The sequence below is a fragment of the Trichomycterus rosablanca genome, chromosome 25 (assembly GCF_030014385.1).
Source record: "Trichomycterus rosablanca isolate fTriRos1 chromosome 25, fTriRos1.hap1, whole genome shotgun sequence".
Classification (NCBI taxonomy): Eukaryota; Metazoa; Chordata; class Actinopteri; order Siluriformes; family Trichomycteridae; genus Trichomycterus; species Trichomycterus rosablanca.
In genome coordinates, this window is record NC_086012.1 from 276,276 (window position 1) to 294,577 (window position 18,302).

General features: G+C 37.1%; 2 protein-coding genes across 2 annotated transcripts; both read right to left on the reverse strand.

Annotated features, from left to right (window-relative positions):
- Nucleotides 1–1,559: 1,559 nt before the first annotated feature.
- On the reverse strand, nt 1,560–8,725 carry prdm13 (PR domain containing 13). The gene is made up of 4 exons (XM_062987213.1): nt 8,575–8,725; nt 5,775–5,906; nt 5,379–5,499; nt 1,560–2,869 (listed from the first exon to the last, which is right to left on the reverse strand). Exons 1-4 carry the CDS (start codon nt 8,713–8,715, stop codon nt 1,560–1,562), a joined length of 1,704 nt encoding a protein of 567 aa, XP_062843283.1. The 5' UTR covers nt 8,716–8,725.
- Nucleotides 8,726–15,314: 6,589 nt separating this feature from the next.
- Nucleotides 15,315–18,021, reverse strand: tstd3 (thiosulfate sulfurtransferase like domain containing 3). The gene is made up of 4 exons (XM_062987789.1): nt 17,888–18,021; nt 16,831–17,016; nt 16,526–16,685; nt 15,315–16,362 (listed from the first exon to the last, which is right to left on the reverse strand). Exons 1-4 carry the CDS (start codon nt 17,991–17,993, stop codon nt 16,296–16,298), a joined length of 519 nt encoding a protein of 172 aa, XP_062843859.1. The 5' UTR covers nt 17,994–18,021; the 3' UTR covers nt 15,315–16,295.
- Between the last annotated feature and the right edge of the window lie 281 nt (nt 18,022–18,302).

Sequence of the window (18,302 nt, forward strand, 5' to 3'; positions counted from 1 at the left end):
TGAAGCGAAAGTGAAGCGAAAGTGAAGAACTTTAGTTGAATTTGATCTGCTTCTGAATTCCTGTAAAGAGTTTTAGAGAGCTGTACACTCTGCTTTAGCTTTGTAGCATCTAGCAAGCATTCTTACTAGCTGTTGTTTTAGCTAGCTTATATATTTAGCTAGCAAATATATCAAACAAAAATGTTCAGACAGCTCTGTTTTGTTTTGAAAAGTTTAAGCAGCTAAAGGGCTAAACAGGGCAGATTTATGTTCAGATAACTTCAACTGCAAAATCAGTTTAGTAACAGTTTCGTGAAACATTTATTTAGGAAATAGAAACGCTTGGATTGTTGAATAGCCTGTACTGAATAATAACAAATCGGTTTGCTATATAAAAAACTAGCGGTTTGGTCAAGCAGGTAAGATGATAAGACGTGATTTTAGAAAACTGACGCTTGTAAGAGCATTTAAACTTATATTTAATATTTAATGTGGATAAACTTTTATAAATGAGAAGAAAACAACGAAGCATCGGAGGTTTTCAGTAAACAAACAGCATGTTATTACTACCGTGGCCAACAGAGGGCGCTACTCGTTATCAATAATCCTCTCATACAGCTCATCTCTCTTCATTCTGTCCAATTTAGCTTCTCGTAAATTAAAAAAGGAGTAAAATTAATGCACAATTAGCTTAATTATTACAAAAGATCATAATTAGATCATATTAATTAGGAAGGACGGTGAGGAAGAGTCAGAAAGAGAAGTGAAGAGTTAAAGAGGATTGAGAAGATGATGAAAACAGTGAGGAAGAAAAAGAATGTATATTATTTTAATGTTAATAAATATTAACATTGGTTGTAAGCCTAGAATATATCGAATTAAAATATCTGGTCACCTCACAGGTAAGTATCAGTAATAAGCTCACAGAGTCGTGTAGGCTGCAGCTGAAATGTGACAAAAATGAGAAGCAGTTCGATCAAAATCAGATATCTGGCTGTAAATCTTTACGTTTCTTTACACTGTGTGGAAATTGTGTGTAAACTTGCAGGCTGTACAGTTAGCTGGCTTGAATGCTGCTAGCTGGCATGTTTTGTGTGAAGCTTTGGGTCTTATAGAGATAAGAAATTCAGTCTGTATAGCAATTGAAGATCGTTTTTGTGTCTGTACGGACTCAAAGAGCTTTGCACACTACTTGAATTTGAACTGGTTTCCAGTTAGTGGTTTGCCATTGTGGTCTCACCGTAGAAGCATTGCAAGTAAATCCTGTAGCACAGTTTATGTGAAAAGTTACAAACAATAAAGCTTAAGCGGTATCAGTGTATTTGCATTTTCTACTACTTGTATATAATGAAGAAAATGAAAACACGTCACTTTTGTTCATAGGAATTAAATATTTTATGGGTTTAGCGTTCAGGGATTTTAGGTGAAGCAAACAGAACATGTTGACAAGGACGTGTTAAGAACAGTAAAACAGAAGTGAAGATTATGAATGTGTGTTCTACTGGAGGAAAATAATTTACAGAAAGCGCAGAAGTGTTCATTAATAATTTAATTATAATAACAAGTCTGTAATAAGTCGACTATAGTTTTTGACTCAGCTCTTGGTCACTTTGATCGTCCGTAAAGCACACGTCCACATCGCTATCCTCATCACTTTTTTGTTCCTCGGTATGATCGTCCGGGTGCATGTCTTCCTCGGGTGACCTCTTTTTGATGCCCTGTTGTCCTGGGTGCCTGGACTTGATGTGGCGCTCGAGGTCTCGGCGGCGTACCAGCACCTTGCCGCAGTAGTCGCACCGGTAGGGCGTGTTTCCCTCGGCATGCAAGCGTACGTGTTTGTTGAGGTTGCTCGGGTCACCAAAAGGCCGGAAGCAGACTTTACACTTGAGCGGTTTGTACCCGGTGTGCGTCCTCATGTGGATCTTAAGTCCATACTTCCGGGAGTACAGTTTTCCACAGTACAGACACAAGTGACCCTTTTTGGGTTTGCCCATGACCACGTTTGTGCCAGTCGAGACTGCTGGGTGTGTCATGGAGGGCATGGGCTCGAGTCTGGCTCGTGTTTTGTCGACGTGTGCGGACATGTCCCTGTCCACCGAGCTGCAGGCTGGATTCACATCAGTGCCAAGCGCTGGACCACCGAAGTATGAAGAAACAGAATCCGGGTAGCGGAGAAGGTGAAATTTGAGCGGGTAATATGGCGACCCGTAGAGCAGCTCCCCATTATATACAGTGAAGGGCACGATGGGCATGCTGCCACAGTCTCCGTTATAAGACGGGGGCAATGAGAAACGCTCGAGGGGGAACCCGGGCGGGATATTAGGGTACCGTGTTCCAGGAGGTACATGCTTGAATGCTGAGGTCTCCTCAAAATGTGACAGTAACGAAAACCCTCGCGGCAGAGGAGGCAACGGATCTGCAGGGGCGCGCCCACCCTTCGGGGCATAAGCTAGCTTGCTGAAGCCGAGGGCATCCGCTTTTCCGTCTTCGTTAGCGACCTCTTCAGGTGAGGAGAACATTTTGTTGAGTCCCGCGGGTATGAATGCCGACTGTGCGCCAGGCTGGAACGGCACACATGAGCTCCCGCCGACGAGTCCGGGATGATGTCTCGCCGTAGAGGTCACGCTCATGTCGAGCGCTCGGTCCTGATCCTCCCGGCTACTTCGCCGCGGTAAAGCTGCCTTGTTGGTAAACGGTGACGTGTTGGCACCGCTCGGGATGTCACCTGACTTTGGAGAGCGACTGAAGTTGTTGTTGGGTCCTCGTGGCGCGTGGTCATGGCCCACGGGTGCTCTGGTGTTGAGAGCGCAGTGGAAGTGCACGTGCGCCTTTAGTGTGTTTGGGTAACGGAAAATCCGCCAGCAGTACCAGCAGATGTAGCGCTCTTCACCTGCAAAACACAAACCATTATATTTATTCATATTTTAATATTACAAAGTTCCTCAATGTCCTTTCTATAGTTAACTCTGTATATTGTCTTACTGGAACCTTGTTGTGATGGATCCTAAACATACACTATATACACTATACCAAAAGTATTTGGATGCTTGGCCATGAGCTTGTTGGACATCCCAATTCAAAATTGGGAGCTTTTTAGCTTGAACAGCAGCCGCTGTTCTGAGAAGCTCTGAGAAGACTTTGACACATGTCTGTGTGTGGGAATTTGTGCCCATTCAGTAGTACAAAAGATGTCAGCATTTGTACAGCTGGGTGCTGATCGATCAGTCGGTGTTCTGGTTCATCCCAGAGCTGCTGAGAGGGGCTGAGCTCAGGGCTCTGTGCAGGACACTGGAGCATCTCTTCATCTCTTTATAGAGCTCACTCATACTGGAACAGGAAGGGACCTTCCCTAAACTGTTGCTACAAAGCTGTAAGCATGTCATTTCCTTTATATGATTGATGTATTACACCTGTTAGTGCCTGTTGCAGCTGAAACACATGAATTTAATGATTAGAATCGGCGTCCCAATACTTTTTTGAAGTGTACATGAGTAAATTATGAGTAGGTGCTGCAAAGCAACATGGACCCCGGGGACCTGGGTTTGACTCTTGCCTCGGGTCTCTGTTCATGAGTTTTGCATGTTCTCTTCTTGTTCTTTTGATCTTTCTTTCCCTTTGGTACATTTACAGCAGGCGCTTTTTACTGAAGCAGCTTACAATTCAGACCAAATACAGTCCAAGATGTTGAGTGTTATTGAGAGATATTGAGGGGCCTTGTTTAGGGGCCCAACTGAGTCAACCTGGCAGTTTTAATCCTCTGATTACTAATCCAAAACCTTAACCTCCCAAAACATGGTAATCAGGGTGCTCTTGATTACCTTCTTACACAGGGGTATTAAGTAAATGGGTGGTTTCCTAGTGGAGACTGACCCACCGCAACCCTGACCAAGATGAAGCGGTTAGTTAATCTGACAGAAAAATGATTAATAGAGCCTATTCATGATGACACCAGTTGATATGACGTCACCTACTCGGCCTATTGATGTAATGAATTTGTAATTGGTGTCACAATAAAAAGCGCAATCTGCCGTTCACACACACACACACACACACACACACACACACACACGCGCGCGCGGTTTCCCGTGGAAGTGAAAGCAGATGTTGCTTGAAATCGCGATTCGTGAAAAACAACAAACACGCACAATGAGTCTGGACCATCCCATCTGTTACACACACACACACACACACACACACACACTACAGCAGGGCAGTATAATAATAATCCCCCCGCTAATAAAAGTCAGTATTCAGGGTGTAACAATAGGCGCTAATGCAGCGTTACAGCGCGTCTCTCTCTCACTTCACTGAGCTGTGAGCGCATGAATATAGATGAGTGTGTAACATGTGCTTCCTCTGTCCCATCGGGATCATCATTCACATTTAACACTTTTAACACCTTTCAGAAATATCTGCTCAGCTATTAAAGTCGCGTTTATAGACGCTCACTCCATAAAAATCGCTTTTTTATTGCAGTCATTCATATTTGTGAATGAAGCAGCTTGTGTTGGAGAAAAAAAAATCTCAGTATTTATTTCTCTGATCCTCAGATCTTTTCCTCCTGAAACTAAAGTGGATTTCATCTAAAATCTCAGGATTTTGCTGGTGGGACAAAAATAATCCGATTAAAAGCGTCGCTTCAGTTTAAATCTCATTAATCACAGCAAAACAACACAGAGAGAAAATACTACTGTCCCTAAACAGAACAGCCTCACAGGTTCATTTACTCCATCAATTACTTAAATATTTACATTATAAAACAAAAAATCATTCACACTGAACACACGACTGTTTAATCACTTTAATAACAGAAATTTTAATTAATAGAATGTATTTATAATTCATGCAAATCATCACACAACGATTTATTATTATTATTATTATTATTATTATTAGATTTAAGTAAATTTATCATATTCATCTCAGTCTAATATTTTCTGTTTAGATTTTTTAATTATATTAGAATTTTTACCTCTTTTATTTACCTTTATTTTGTGAGTTTCAGTTACTAAACTCAGTTAAAGTTAAAGTACTAATAAAATTAAACTATTTTACTACTTTTAAAAGAAATTACTACAAAATATATTATACTAATATAATACTTTTATATTTTACATAAATATAATTATTATTCTAATAAAGAACAGAAGTTTGTAAAGTGGAGCGGAGACTGTTGGTCCCGCCACCCAGTTTTCATCCCCGCTTCTGTTTACAGTTTTGTGCAGTTTGGCATGTTCTCTGTGTTTCTCCTAGTGGGACTGTTGTATCCTTTTTGACAAAAACATAAACTAGTTCACATTTCCCTCTGAATCTGAATAAGTGAGTGAACAGGTGAATGAGACCTGCTGAAGATAACTGCAGTGTGTAAGTGTTGTGATGTTACAGATACTCTCTCGTACCTCTCTCGTCGTGGGTGGGTGTGGCAGTGGTGGGTATATGGAACCACTGTGCCAGGCTCTCGGAGTACCAAGCACTAAGCTCCTCACCGGCCGAGATCTCCCTCAGAACCCGGTAAAATATCTGCATCACAAATATTCATATACAAACAGTCATTAATACAGCACATGTAAACAAAGCAGCTGCTTCAGATTTCATTACTGTTTTAATGACGTCATGTTTACTAATTAACTAATTAAATTCATCAATTAATATTAAAATATCTTATGTTAGTATTGTATATTTAAAGTTTATATACATATTTGGTATTTTGTTATTCCTTACATTTACACAGAGATCAGAGTAACGCGCAGAACCGATCTGTAATGCTGCTCTGTGATTGGTTAATCCGCACTCACCTGTCCGCCAGGTAAATCTGACACAGCCTCCAGGTTTTGTTCTTGGCTGCTCCGAGCAGATCTTATTAATAAAATCCAGTCTGATACAGCAGCACCGCATTCATCCACCAATTCTCCTCTCACCATCCGCACCTGTAACACATGATTATTATTATTATTATTATTATTATTATTATTACTACTACTACTATTATTGTCGTTATTATTAATAATATTATTCTTTTTATTACGCTTCACTGGATTTAACACAGAAATTACTCACATTTGTAAGTTTTGTATAAGATTGGAGCTGGTGGATTTTTGGAAGTTATTTTTTATGAAATTTCAATCCGAAATGTGAAATAAATCAACGAAATGTTATGTACAATAAATCAACAATTAATTTGGACAATTTTAAAAGTCTTTATATTTACAAAATTGACTCCACAGCGGTAAAGTTCAGGTTTCTAATAAAGCGCGTTTTTCTTAAATCCAGCGTGAGAATAATTAATTAGAGAGAAATTAATTTTCTAGAATTTTACACTTTATAAATGTATTTTAGTTTCCAAACATAAAAACGTTTCACCTAAAACATGGTTTTAAATTAATAATAACACCCGGCTAATACAGATTTAACAAGTTTAGATTAATTCAATTTCATTCTAATGAGAATTTAAGTCGCTTCTGAAGCGTTTTAGTGAATGTATGTTCAATTTGTTTCCATTTAATTTCATTTAATTTTGGGACGCCGCCCCGGTTCCCCTGGGGGTCATTAATTACACACACACACACACACACACACACACACACACACGGCGCTTTAATGTGTGTTTATTTGCTCTATTAAACAGCACCGATCATTTCTGAGCACAAAATGCGCTTTAGTTGCGCTGAAATGAAGAATGAATGTGCGGAGCCGCAAATTAATGATTAAAAGCGTCTGTAGCCTCGAGCGTACATCCATCAGGCGCTAAAGAGGGGCGTGGTCACAATATAACTTTATTATAATAAATCTAAATATAAATACATGCACCATCATTGTGCCCAAACTGTGCAGGTGGTAATTATTGTAAAACAAGAAACTTTCAAAGCCTTTAATATATTTTTATTCATAACATTCAACTAAAAGCAACAATTTATTTACAGCCCAACACGAATGTAATTTTAAATCGATTGTAATTTTTCTTTATTCGTTTTTTAGATTTTTCTGAATTTTTAACACACCAAAGAAAAAAAAAGTTTGCAGGACTTTTTTCTTTGAACATAATTTACAACATTCAGTATTAAAAGCAACATTTGTACATTTGGTGTTTTATTTGTTTTATTTGCTTACTTAATAATAATAATAATTATTATTATTATTATTATTATTATATTTTGATACATAAAATATGAAGTGAAGTTAATCTGACCTGATGTTCCGGTAATTAAAGTTTAACTGCACAATTAAACTGAACCATTTTATCACAAATCTTGATCCGCCTGTTTCACACAGAACTCCTGTCAGGTGAGGGGTTATAGAGGGGTTATTATTTGTGGATTTTTGGGATACAGCTGTAAATAATCGTTCACCTAACTGGGCCGCAGTGGAAGCGACGATATTGGTAATATAATATTGTTAAATATCACAGTAAATTGGATAATAAATTATTGCACATAAATTACACACTATAAATAAAATCATTTTTATCTTTAATAAGCAGCTAAATAACCAGGTAACTGGGCCAATAATGACTGTAAATATGATATCAAAATCGCTGTAATTTTATTTACCATTTTATTAGTGAAATGATTAAAACAGATCATGTATTATTTAATTCAAACTGTTTTGATGAACCATTGATAATAAATTAAATGTTTATAATAATTATAAATGCGCTATATTTAATGCAAACCATTTTTGCTTGTATTTGGTTAGAATCTTTGGTTAGTCTTGATATAACCAGATTATTTATCAATAACAGTAAAATAAAACGCCACACAAATAAAATTTTATTTAATCGGTAATTAGGATTACCGAATTAATGAATTCATTAACTTTATTTAATCTGTAACGCATCTGAATTATTTCCAGTCTGATTCTGATGAAGATGTTGGATTCAGTTTGACAGCTCAGGACCCACCGCACAGGAACTGATTAGATTTATACAGAAAATAACATTATTTTTCTTTACTAATTATTAAAGTCATTTAGGTTTTGGTAAATCTTTCATTTTGAAAACACATTAAAAACTAAGTTCTTATTTGTTTTGATTTTATTATTCGTTAGGTTAAATTATAATCTAATAAATTATCTATGATTTTAATAGTAGATGTTTACATTTAGAATATTTTACTATTTTATATATTAATATTAAAAGAATCACCCTTACTGACATTATTATTATTATTATTATTATTATTATTAAAATGTTTTAATATTTAGTTTAGTTTTACTAATAATTGTTTTTGCAATATATGAGCTTTGCAACTCATTTAATAGTTATTATTTATTATTAATTATTTATTGGGATGATTAATTATTGTAAAACATTTTGATCAATTGACTTTTTAAACTACATGACACAATTCTTAATTTTTTTATTCTTGTTTATTTATTTTAATGATAATAATTTAGTAAAGCATATTAAAGTTTAAAATAATTTTACTAAAGCTGTTTACCGTAAATAATTATATTTTATTAAGTACTGATTATTATTACTTATTAATGTTTCTATTTAAACCTGACTTGTTTTTATTATAATGTTGATTAATAGATAATTTGTTTGTTTTATATTAAACTACATTAATAGATTAAAAGTTCTGTAATTAAAGTTTTTACCTTCTTTTTAACTCCGACCTCTTTCCGGTCAGATGCGCACTTGCCCAGCCGAAAGATTCCGGGTACCGGACCGATCCGCGCTCCGGCCGGGATGCTGCCGTCCGCGAACACGCCGACCGGAGGAGTGCGGCAGCCGTGCATGACTGACCCAAATGAGGTGGGTCCGGAGTCTCTCAGAAATGTACTGAACTGAACACACACAGTGAGGAGACTCACTTCAGCTCTGCGTCCGTGTGTGGAATGAGCCGCGTGTTTGCGCTCTCCGCCTTTTTCTAACCGGCCATTAAAATATTGAGATGCGCAAAGGGGCGTGAGGATGGAGGGGGGGGGGGGGATCTGAGAAACCGAGAGTTGAGCTCTTTTTTTCAACAGCTGTGTATGTGTGAGAGCTGCTCACATGGAGCCCCCCCCTGCCTGGCTCCTATAATAATGAGCCGCTCCAAAAACGCTCAGGAGACAATTATGGGCCCCCGAGCGACCCCCAAAAATCCAATTTGTCAAGGGCAGAGAAAGGAGCGCGGGCATTAATCCTCAGCATGTGGCTTTGTGCTCCGGACAGGTCCGAGATTTTACCTGACAAACCCGCTGTATAATTTCTCCATAAATTCTCCAACTCTATACACACTATACAACACACACACACACACACACACACACACACACACACACATTCCTCTTTCTGAATCATTGACTCTTCTGTACTCCTTCATCCTGCAGAGGGTTCTTTACTTCAAAGAGCTTTTATCTTCTCTCTCTCTCTCTCTCTCTCTCTCTCTCTCTCTCTCTCTCTCTCTCTCTCTCTCTCTGTGTGTGTGTGTGTGTGTGTGTGTGTGTGTGTGTGTGTGTTTCAGGGACTTTGTTAACTTTCTTTTGACTCCTGGCGTGTGCCGAACAGGTACTCAACAGGAGAATCAACACACACAACAGCTTTCCAAAATCCTGCACTTGACTGCGCGCTGATTCATCACACCGGATTCTCTGTTTTACTTCATTCTGATCAGAAAATCACTTAGATTTTTTTATTTCTTACATTTATGTTTTAATGATGTTTTAAAATATATTTATGACTTCATGATTAAACCTCATGTTAATGATTCCGGGTGCAGTTACGCACCAAATAATTTTTACGCACTGAATTAATTTGACCTTTTTAAATAATTAAAATCGGCAGGTTTAAGATTTTAATATTTGAATCATTTTAATAATCCTTCAGTCACAGCTTATATATTTTTATATTTTTTTGCAATAGTCGTTTTGTCTTCCTAAACATCCAATATGTCTTACATTATATTTTTACACTTTTATTGTTCTGCTAATTAGACAACATTTCTAACATATTTTTCATTTGTAAATTTTTTTTATAAATTAAAGTAAATCAATAATTTCGACCAAGAAAATTGGAAAGAGAAATGTCTGTATCCAGAGTACCGAATGTCTTTATATTGTAATTATTTGATGCACCAGAGCTGCAGGGAAGGAAGCACGTGTCATGCTGGCGGTGCTGATCAATCTAAGATTCTGATTATTAAGAAATCGGCGTTTCATTAAAAGCTGAATTAAATGAGCAGTTTTCTATATTGTCAATTCAACATTTCAGACCTTTAGTACTGTATACACAATATAACCAAAAGTATGTGAACACCCAGTAGTTTCAACCACAACAAAAAGCAACACTTTACTTGCAGGTGATGGTGCAATATTAATAAAGAAATCAATTGTACATTATGAAGCTTAATGCAACATTTTGATCATTAAAATCCACGCTGTGATGGTTCATTTACAATGTTCTACATTCTTTGGGAGAAAACTGCACTCTGTACTTGTTGATTCCAGGGTGCTAAACCTTGGTCATGGGAATATTTTGGAGACTAGAAGGTTGTGAGGAAGTAAAGAGACACTTTGCATTGCAAACGGTTATGGCTGGTGTAAAAAAGGGAGAGTGTTTTCTCTTTCTCTGAGAGTCCTGCAGGTTTCTGGCTGTATTCAGGGTGCTGTAGATAAAGTGGTGCACCCGGAGCACTTTGGACAGATGAATGGAGATCCCTGGTGGGACATTGCCCCTCTAAACTGTGCCTCTTCATCCACTTGTTGTTCTTCTACATTCATGCTTCATTAGTGTGTAACCTGTTGAATGGAAAAGCCTGAGACTGTAGAGCAAAGCTTTAGTGGCTTCACACACAAATAAAGCTCAGGACTGGGACTAAATAAAACTGCTACCATCTAATTAATGTCTTATGTTTGGAAAAGAGAGCAGAACAATGCGAGCGTTCAGCCTGATCCTGCCCGAGTTCAGTTTCCATCCCATTTACTTCCAAACTGCGCACCGAGGCCAAAGCGCGTTCACGTTCAGGCCAAAGCGCGTCCACCTTGCTGCGGGCCTTCCCGTAATAAAGAAGAATTAGCTTTGCGGGGTTTTTTTGGAGGGGAGAGAGGGAAAATCTTACCCCTTATTCAAAGGACAAGAAGTATAAAGGTGTTCTGCTCAGAGCCGGATGGGGACCAGTTACAAAGTGCTCCACATTAATAAATAACCACCGCCTTCACATGCGCCATCCCGATTCAACCCACAAGAGCTCGTGTGTCCTTCAGGCTTTTTAAATCATTATAGAAGAGAGAGAGAGAGCAATGGGCGAAATAATCTGAGATTTGGCCTTACACAGGGACAAAGTTGCACCCTTTCAATGTTAAGAGAGCGCATAACAAATCATCATGAAATATTGGGGTATAAAAGGGTCCAGCCGAGCGGAGACTGCTTAAGCAGCAAGCCGGACGGCTGTGTCTCAATTCACACAATTGTCGGGACATGTAATTTAGCATTATTTAGTATATAGGATGGTATTTGGGACACAGAAGCTCAGCTCTGCCCCTGATACAGCGACTTTCATGCTGATAGGTTATGTGCAAGTGCTGCTCCGTATCCATTCCTGTAATTTATATTCCTGCTCTCATTTTTTCAGCCCCCTCCAAAACACCTGCACTTTTTATGCACACATTATTACAAACATTGATCTTGTTCTAAAAAAAAGGGTGCAAGAAAAATATATATAAACGTATGAAAGTGTAAGAACGCTTGGTCTATTAAAGATCTCATGGTGCAAAAGCTCCTGATCTGCAAAATAACCTTCCTCATAAATAAATCAGTAAAATAATAAACTAGGAAACTAAAATGTTCTTTTGCTTTAGTAAAAAAACCAAATGTTCTATATGTCCTTTATTTTTGGTGTAGATGTTTGAGAGGTATCTGCAGAGCCTGACGCTATAGGTGAAGAAATGGAGAACCTGTTGAAGAACCTTCAGGATCTCAGTTGCACTTGACATAAAAGGTGAAATGTGTTCTGTCATAACTTAATTGTGGCTGTTTGGTTGGAGGACCAGCTGCTTGGATGCGCTGTTAATGCGGGTGGAACATCTCTGACCCCTCTTTAGATTTGGATGGGAATCTGTCCAGATGAGACGGTTTGGGGATTTGAAACCAGACTCGCACAGGAGAACTCGGATTTTATTATAATTGCTTTGTTTGTGATAAAATAACACAAAAATAACACAAAAGTGAGGGAGAACAGGGACACCCCAAAAATCCAAAGGAAATGAACGAACTACCATAAAAAAACCAGGAATAAATAACATCACCCACTCTCTCTAACCTGTGGGCAAAAATCTCACATTGTTAAAAAAATAAATCCAGGTTGAGTTGAACATGGAGCCACCAGAACAACAGAAAAATAGGAATATCATTTATTTTGCTCACTGGTGTTTCTGTTAAATTAAACGATAATGTTTTTTGTATAGAATCTTTATTCTCTGAAGCTTCTGTGGTTGCTGTTTATCAGCTCCTTCTTTTCTGTCAGTATAGGCTAACATATCAAACAAATTAAAGACTAAATGTCTAATTATTGTAGAAAATAATTATTAAGTTAAATACAAAAAACTAATAAATAAATATTTAGTAATTAATATAATTAATAAATGAATCTAACGCTTGTTTTTATTTAAAATCTTTCTGGTTCCTCCTGTCAGTCTCTTCATTTACAGAGAAAGAAAAAAAGCAAAAAGTAGAAATAATAATTTTAATAAAATAAAAACCCATATAAAAGAAAAGATTTTCTTTTCGCATTCCAAACACTAATTACAGTAATAACCCAATTTGGTTAGAGTTGATTCATTATTATTATTATTATTATTATTATTATTATTATTATTATTATTATTATTATTAGAATTTCTGCTTTACATGCAGATCAACTAAACACAAGCAAGAAAAGCTTTATGGTGTGTAAAATTTCTAAATAAATTAAAAATATATTATTTACATATTATTTTATTATCAGGACGAAAAAGAAAGTAATTTGGAAGAAAAACTTAAAAACAGAAAATCCATGCAAAATGCGCAGTGTAGGTCCTTTTTCAGATTTTAAATATTAATATACGATTTTAACATTAATACATGTATACATTTACATGAACACTTGTGATGTTTTAATGGTAAAATGTAATGGTCGAAGAGGGGGGTACCTACATTATTAGTACAATGATTTAACGCACATTGCATTAATAGTTTTCCTTTATTTTTAATTAACTTTCACTAGTAATTGTTTGTGGGCAGTTAACTGCTTAAAAGTAAAAATATTTTACATAATGAAGGAAGAGGATTAAATAGAATTCAGGGTTTGGTTGATATCACTGCTGTGTGTTCTCCAGCACCTGCAGTCTTTACTTTATTAAATGAATTCCATTCATAACCATTTATTGCTCCACATTTTTCTTAATTCAGATTTTGATGCTTATGCAGAATTTATTTATTACACTTTATATCTCTGCTCAACAAACCTGGACATGAGATGTTTATTTTAGATGCACTCGGTTCCCACTGTCATCTACTGCTGATTTGATCGGTTTAAAAGCCCAGATCCACGCAGTGTGGCTGTTAATGAAGAAACTGCCTGCTTAAATAAAGCCTAAATAAAATCACATCATGGACGAGGCTTTTATGGGACAGAAAACCCCAAACTAATGATATTCAGGGAGCATCAGCAGCTCCTCATTAGAGGCTCGTTTTGACATTTCTGGGTTTCTTTATGTGAAACTATGCGGGTCATTAATGACACACTAGTGTATCGAGGAGAATCAGCTTGTGGAAATGATGAGCTGAGGAATCTGTGCAGGAACTGATGCTTCATTCCTTCATTCATCTACATAATTCACCAAATCAGAGAGATGAGAGTCCAGCTCATTTAAAGCTGCTGGCTTCATTCTGATGGACTCTAATGATGCAACCTGTCAAATCCAGTCAAATAGAACTTTTAATTTAGAGAAAAAGAATCACACACAACTGAAAATTACTCTTATTTATTATACAGATTTATCAGGATTCATCTAATCTGATGGTTTTAATCCCTTAATCCTAATTTATTATTCATTATTTTTAATTTTTAAATCACACACTCCAAACACAAAGCTGAATTATTTCCCTTTAATAATTATATACAGCAAAATAATAATAATAATACTGTAATATTAATATTACTATAACTGTACATCAGATCATATCCAGACCTTAAACCCATATTCCTGAATTAAATCCTTTTACAGTTTAAATATAAAAAAAAAAAAGGTTTTTAATTTGTGTACAGAGAATTTGTTGGGTTTTGTGTAAAAATAAAAGATTAACGTCAATTTACAAGGAAAAAACCTCCAGGTTTATTTCTGTTATGTGACAAAACATTAAAATATTCCATTATTTATTATTTATTTATTATCTTTGACATTATAAACTTGATTATTTAAATGTAATAAGTGCATTGTGGGTATCTTTAGTCTCATTTTACTGTTTTATAGAATTTAGTCCTGTTGGGGTACAGACTCTACTGTCCAAACACACCTCACAACCCCAAACAGACTCCCCACAGACAGATAGAAGGCAAAAGAATCAAACCCCAGGACCCATGTTGCAACATGGCACCCACACTACAGCACTGAGATGCTCCAGAAAATAAACTATAAATTCATGTAAATGTGGTAATTTCATACATTTATTTATTCATCAGACAATAAAGGATGATTTAATACAAGGCACTCAGGGGTCCAACAGTGGTTCAAACTTACCACCTTTTGGTCAGGAGGACATTATTTCAACCCTGTTACACACTAGTTTATACAGTATAAATGGCATAAAGCTCAGTGAGTGTTTGGTATGTTCCAGAGGGAGGTGATCACTATGAATCAGGTGCAGATGGAGGTGTGTATCTGGACTGAATGAGGCCAATCAGAGATCTGTGTGTGTGTGTGTGTGTGTTGAGATTCTGATAAGGTGGCAGATTAAGCCTGCAGTGATTTACTGCACTCATACACATAAACAGGATTTTAAGCAAAAGTTTGTGCACCCCTGAACCAATTCCATGTTGTGTTGTTTTTTTAAGTGAGAGTAAGTGTACTCTGGTCCCAAACCTCGCTTCGTTCTCATGCTGGATTTACTAAAATTAATCCAGAAGATGATTCTTTTACATAAAGTTTAGCACAGCAAGTATACAGAAATGCAAATCAAATGCTGTTTTGTAGAGGTGGTCATACTTTTGCATGATTTCTGCACAGGAGTGTGGGGATGGATGTACATAAATACTCTTACCAGCTACTTTATTAGGTTCACATATTTATATAATAATTTTTCACACCACTGTTTCATTGTGTGTGTGTGTGTGTGTGTACGTGAATGTAAATCAGCACAATATAGAGAGCACAAATCATTTATTATTTAACAGATTTTATTTATATAAAATGACAAACTCAGTCTCTGCTCAATAATGCAATACAATGTGCACACTACAGGCCAGATCATGCTCTGTGGGGTGTGTTTATTTATTCTCACACCATAGACCTAAGCATGCTTCAAGCCTTGCATAGATGTTTCCTTAAATTATTACCATAAATTATATCTCCTGTACACCCAACTAACCTTCATCTTCACTTTATAAACCTAAAACTACAAAAAGTATTCAAACAAAATTCTGCTCAGGTTCCTCCTGTTTGCTTTAATGATCCTTCAGATGTGACTAGAACTCAATTGAAGTCTGGATTGATTGGAAAGACACACCAAGATCTATTAGGGCCTCCAATTTACACCAAACCATCTAAGAAAGTCAGGGGAACCATCTGTAGATCCCCAGTACAGAAGGTGATGGAGTGTAGATATATGGTAAAATGGTGAGAGTAATACAATCTTAAATTGAACAGATACACAGATTGAACAGATTAAAGGCAGGTGAGCATAGCGTGTACTGTATAACATCATGCAACTCCTTATTAATCACTTTATTCTTAATATCTCTCAGGCAAACGTGTTTTTTTTCCGCATTTATTATTTGCGTGTTTGTATGAGACAGAGCTTAAACAGACAGTAAGAAACACAAACGTTCGTATTTAAAGGAGTGGTTTCATGGGTGAGAACTTCTGCACAGTTTCAGCCTTAATCTATTGTTAATTCATAGAAATAAAGTCTTATAATCAATAACAGCAGCACTACAACAGCAGCAATGGGTTCGAGTCGTTGGAGAAAAGCTGAGCACAGGGACTGATTGATTTACAGTCAGATTCAGAACAGCTCTGAGCAACCCGAGTAGAAGATCAGACAGTAGTAAAGATGCACCTCAGTCCAGTCCTTCCTGTCCTGGTTTTTAGGCACCTGTATAATAACCATTTGAATCAGGGATGAAGAGAGTGTGTGAGTGTCATTCTTTGGTCTGCAGGATTTCATGTTCAGCCCAGTCCTTCCATCCTCCCGGGTAATGCCGCACACTGCACAGAGAGACAGAAAAATCACAAAAATCATTACATATATTTTAATATTATTCTTTAATTGAGGTCAGTGTTTGTTGGGGTGCAGTTCAAACCATAAAGAGCTGTGGGATTGTTGGGGCTTAAACTGGAGATCATCTGATGACTTCATATTGGTTCTTACTTGGAGTATCCTAAAGCTATCGCTGCATCCAGAGCTTTCTGACTCCTCACTCCTGCCAGACAAGTGAACACGATGTTCTCAGTGACGGACGGCATTTCTCCTCCATATTTCTCCTTAAACTCCTCTGGGTTCAGCTGTAGAGCACCGGTCACCTGCCCCACTGCAGAAACAGAACAATAATAATGATGATAAATATTTCATTTCTCATTCTGCATCATGACAACATGATAAACACAACAGTCCAAACCCTGGACCTCCAGTTAATTTCATTGTAATTTCAGAGTAAACAGAACCGCATTACTTACGTGGAACATTAATGGAGCCGGGTATACTGCCGAATTCTCGAAGTTCCCATGGCTCTCGTACATCTATAAGCACGCCTGATCTACCCACGAGCAGCTTCTTTAACTGTTCGTGAGTAATTATGACGGCAGCCGACTCCGAACTGAAACTGCGCATCCAAATAGTCGTTCTATCAACGGCACGCTGATCTGTGACAGAAACAAAAATAAAAATCACATTAAATTCATAAAACATTTCTTTTCTGAGCTGTGTGTAGTCAGGTTGGTGGTAAAATGGCCAACCATAAATTTAAATAAAGACTCGTACTAGGCTCACTTGTCCTGTATGTACGTTTATTTGACAACTATATCTCCCATAAATGCATATAGACCTTGTCACCCTCGTCTTCACCATCTATCAACAGAAAGAAACCCACACAGTGGCACAGTTGAAGACTAGAGCTATTTTCTTTTGCCACAGTGTGTGTTCATCTTCTTCTAGTCATTAATCAGTGGACATTTTCTGAACACAGTTTGCTGTTGGCCTTATATTTTTGGTTCTCCCAGTAAGTGACACAGAGGTGATTAAAATCCTAACAACACTGCTGCACTCATACCAGTACAACACCCACAACCATTTAAATCCATGAATGGTCCAAATATTAAATAAGATCTGGTCAGAGGTGGTTCTGTGGCCTCACAGCTGAGCTGTTGTTGCTCCTAGGTGTTTCCACTCTTTAATAGACACAGTCTACTGGCAGTCAGATTTAGCGGTTGTATGATCGACTTTCTGCACTTCACTTTCTGCAGTTGACATTCATTCATTAGAAAGGGTGTCCTTATACTTTTGGCAAGCAGTGTATCGTGCATTAATAATAAATCAAACTAGTGCTGAACTAGGAAGCTAATAACTTTACTTAAAGTGTATATTAAAGTTTAACAATTGGCTATCTGGTTGCATTTTGATTTCAGTTACACCTAAACACGTCTGTTAATAAAAATACTTAATAAATGTACTTTATTATCACGTCATAAATACAAATAAAAACACTGGGGTTATAAAGGTCAGGCTAATACTCACTTTGTAAACACAGTGGATGTGATGCTAGCGCTCTTGTAGCAACATTTCTTCTATCTAATGCACGCAAAACGCATCTTGTCAGGCGACAGCAGATATTTAAGGCCATTTGAAAGAACTATTGTTTGTTTTTGGTAATAAATGTATTTAAAAGTTGAATTCGACACTAGTTACACATTTCAAAACGCCATGTACAGTCTTATATGGATAACTAATACTGTTTGTTTTCCTACCCGTTTTCAGGTCACCCCGCCTTTTTGCGCTGTGACTGGTTGAAAGTGTTCGACCTTTAGTGTTACAATTGGCTAATCTGATGAACAGTACAATTTATTAGCCAATCAGAGAACGGAACATGGAAAACAGGTGGGAAATGTTACAAACGACCCGCCTTCTCTAGGGCACAAGTGACAGTGACCTT

Excerpts from the sequence above, each read along its gene's own strand:
- prdm13 (XM_062987213.1), bottom strand. The coding sequence starts at position 8,715 with ATGCACGGCTGCCGCACTCCTCCGGTCGGCGTGTTCGCGGACGGCAGC. Across the intron at positions 5,500-5,774 it reads CAGATTTACCTGGCGGACAG|ATATTTTACCGGGTTCTGAG; the intron begins GTGAGTGCGGAT and ends TTTGTGATGCAG. Across the intron at positions 2,870-5,378 it reads ACCCACCCACGACGAGAGAG|GTGAAGAGCGCTACATCTGC; the intron begins GTACGAGAGAGT and ends TGTGTTTTGCAG.
- tstd3 (XM_062987789.1), bottom strand. The coding sequence starts at position 17,993 with ATGGCCTTAAATATCTGCTGTCGCCTGACAAGATGCGTTTTGCGTGCA. Across the intron at positions 17,017-17,887 it reads ACATCCACTGTGTTTACAAA|ATCAGCGTGCCGTTGATAGA; the intron begins GTGAGTATTAGC and ends TTTCTGTCACAG. Across the intron at positions 16,363-16,525 it reads ATAGCTTTAGGATACTCCAA|TGTGCGGCATTACCCGGGAG; the intron begins GTAAGAACCAAT and ends CTCTCTGTGCAG.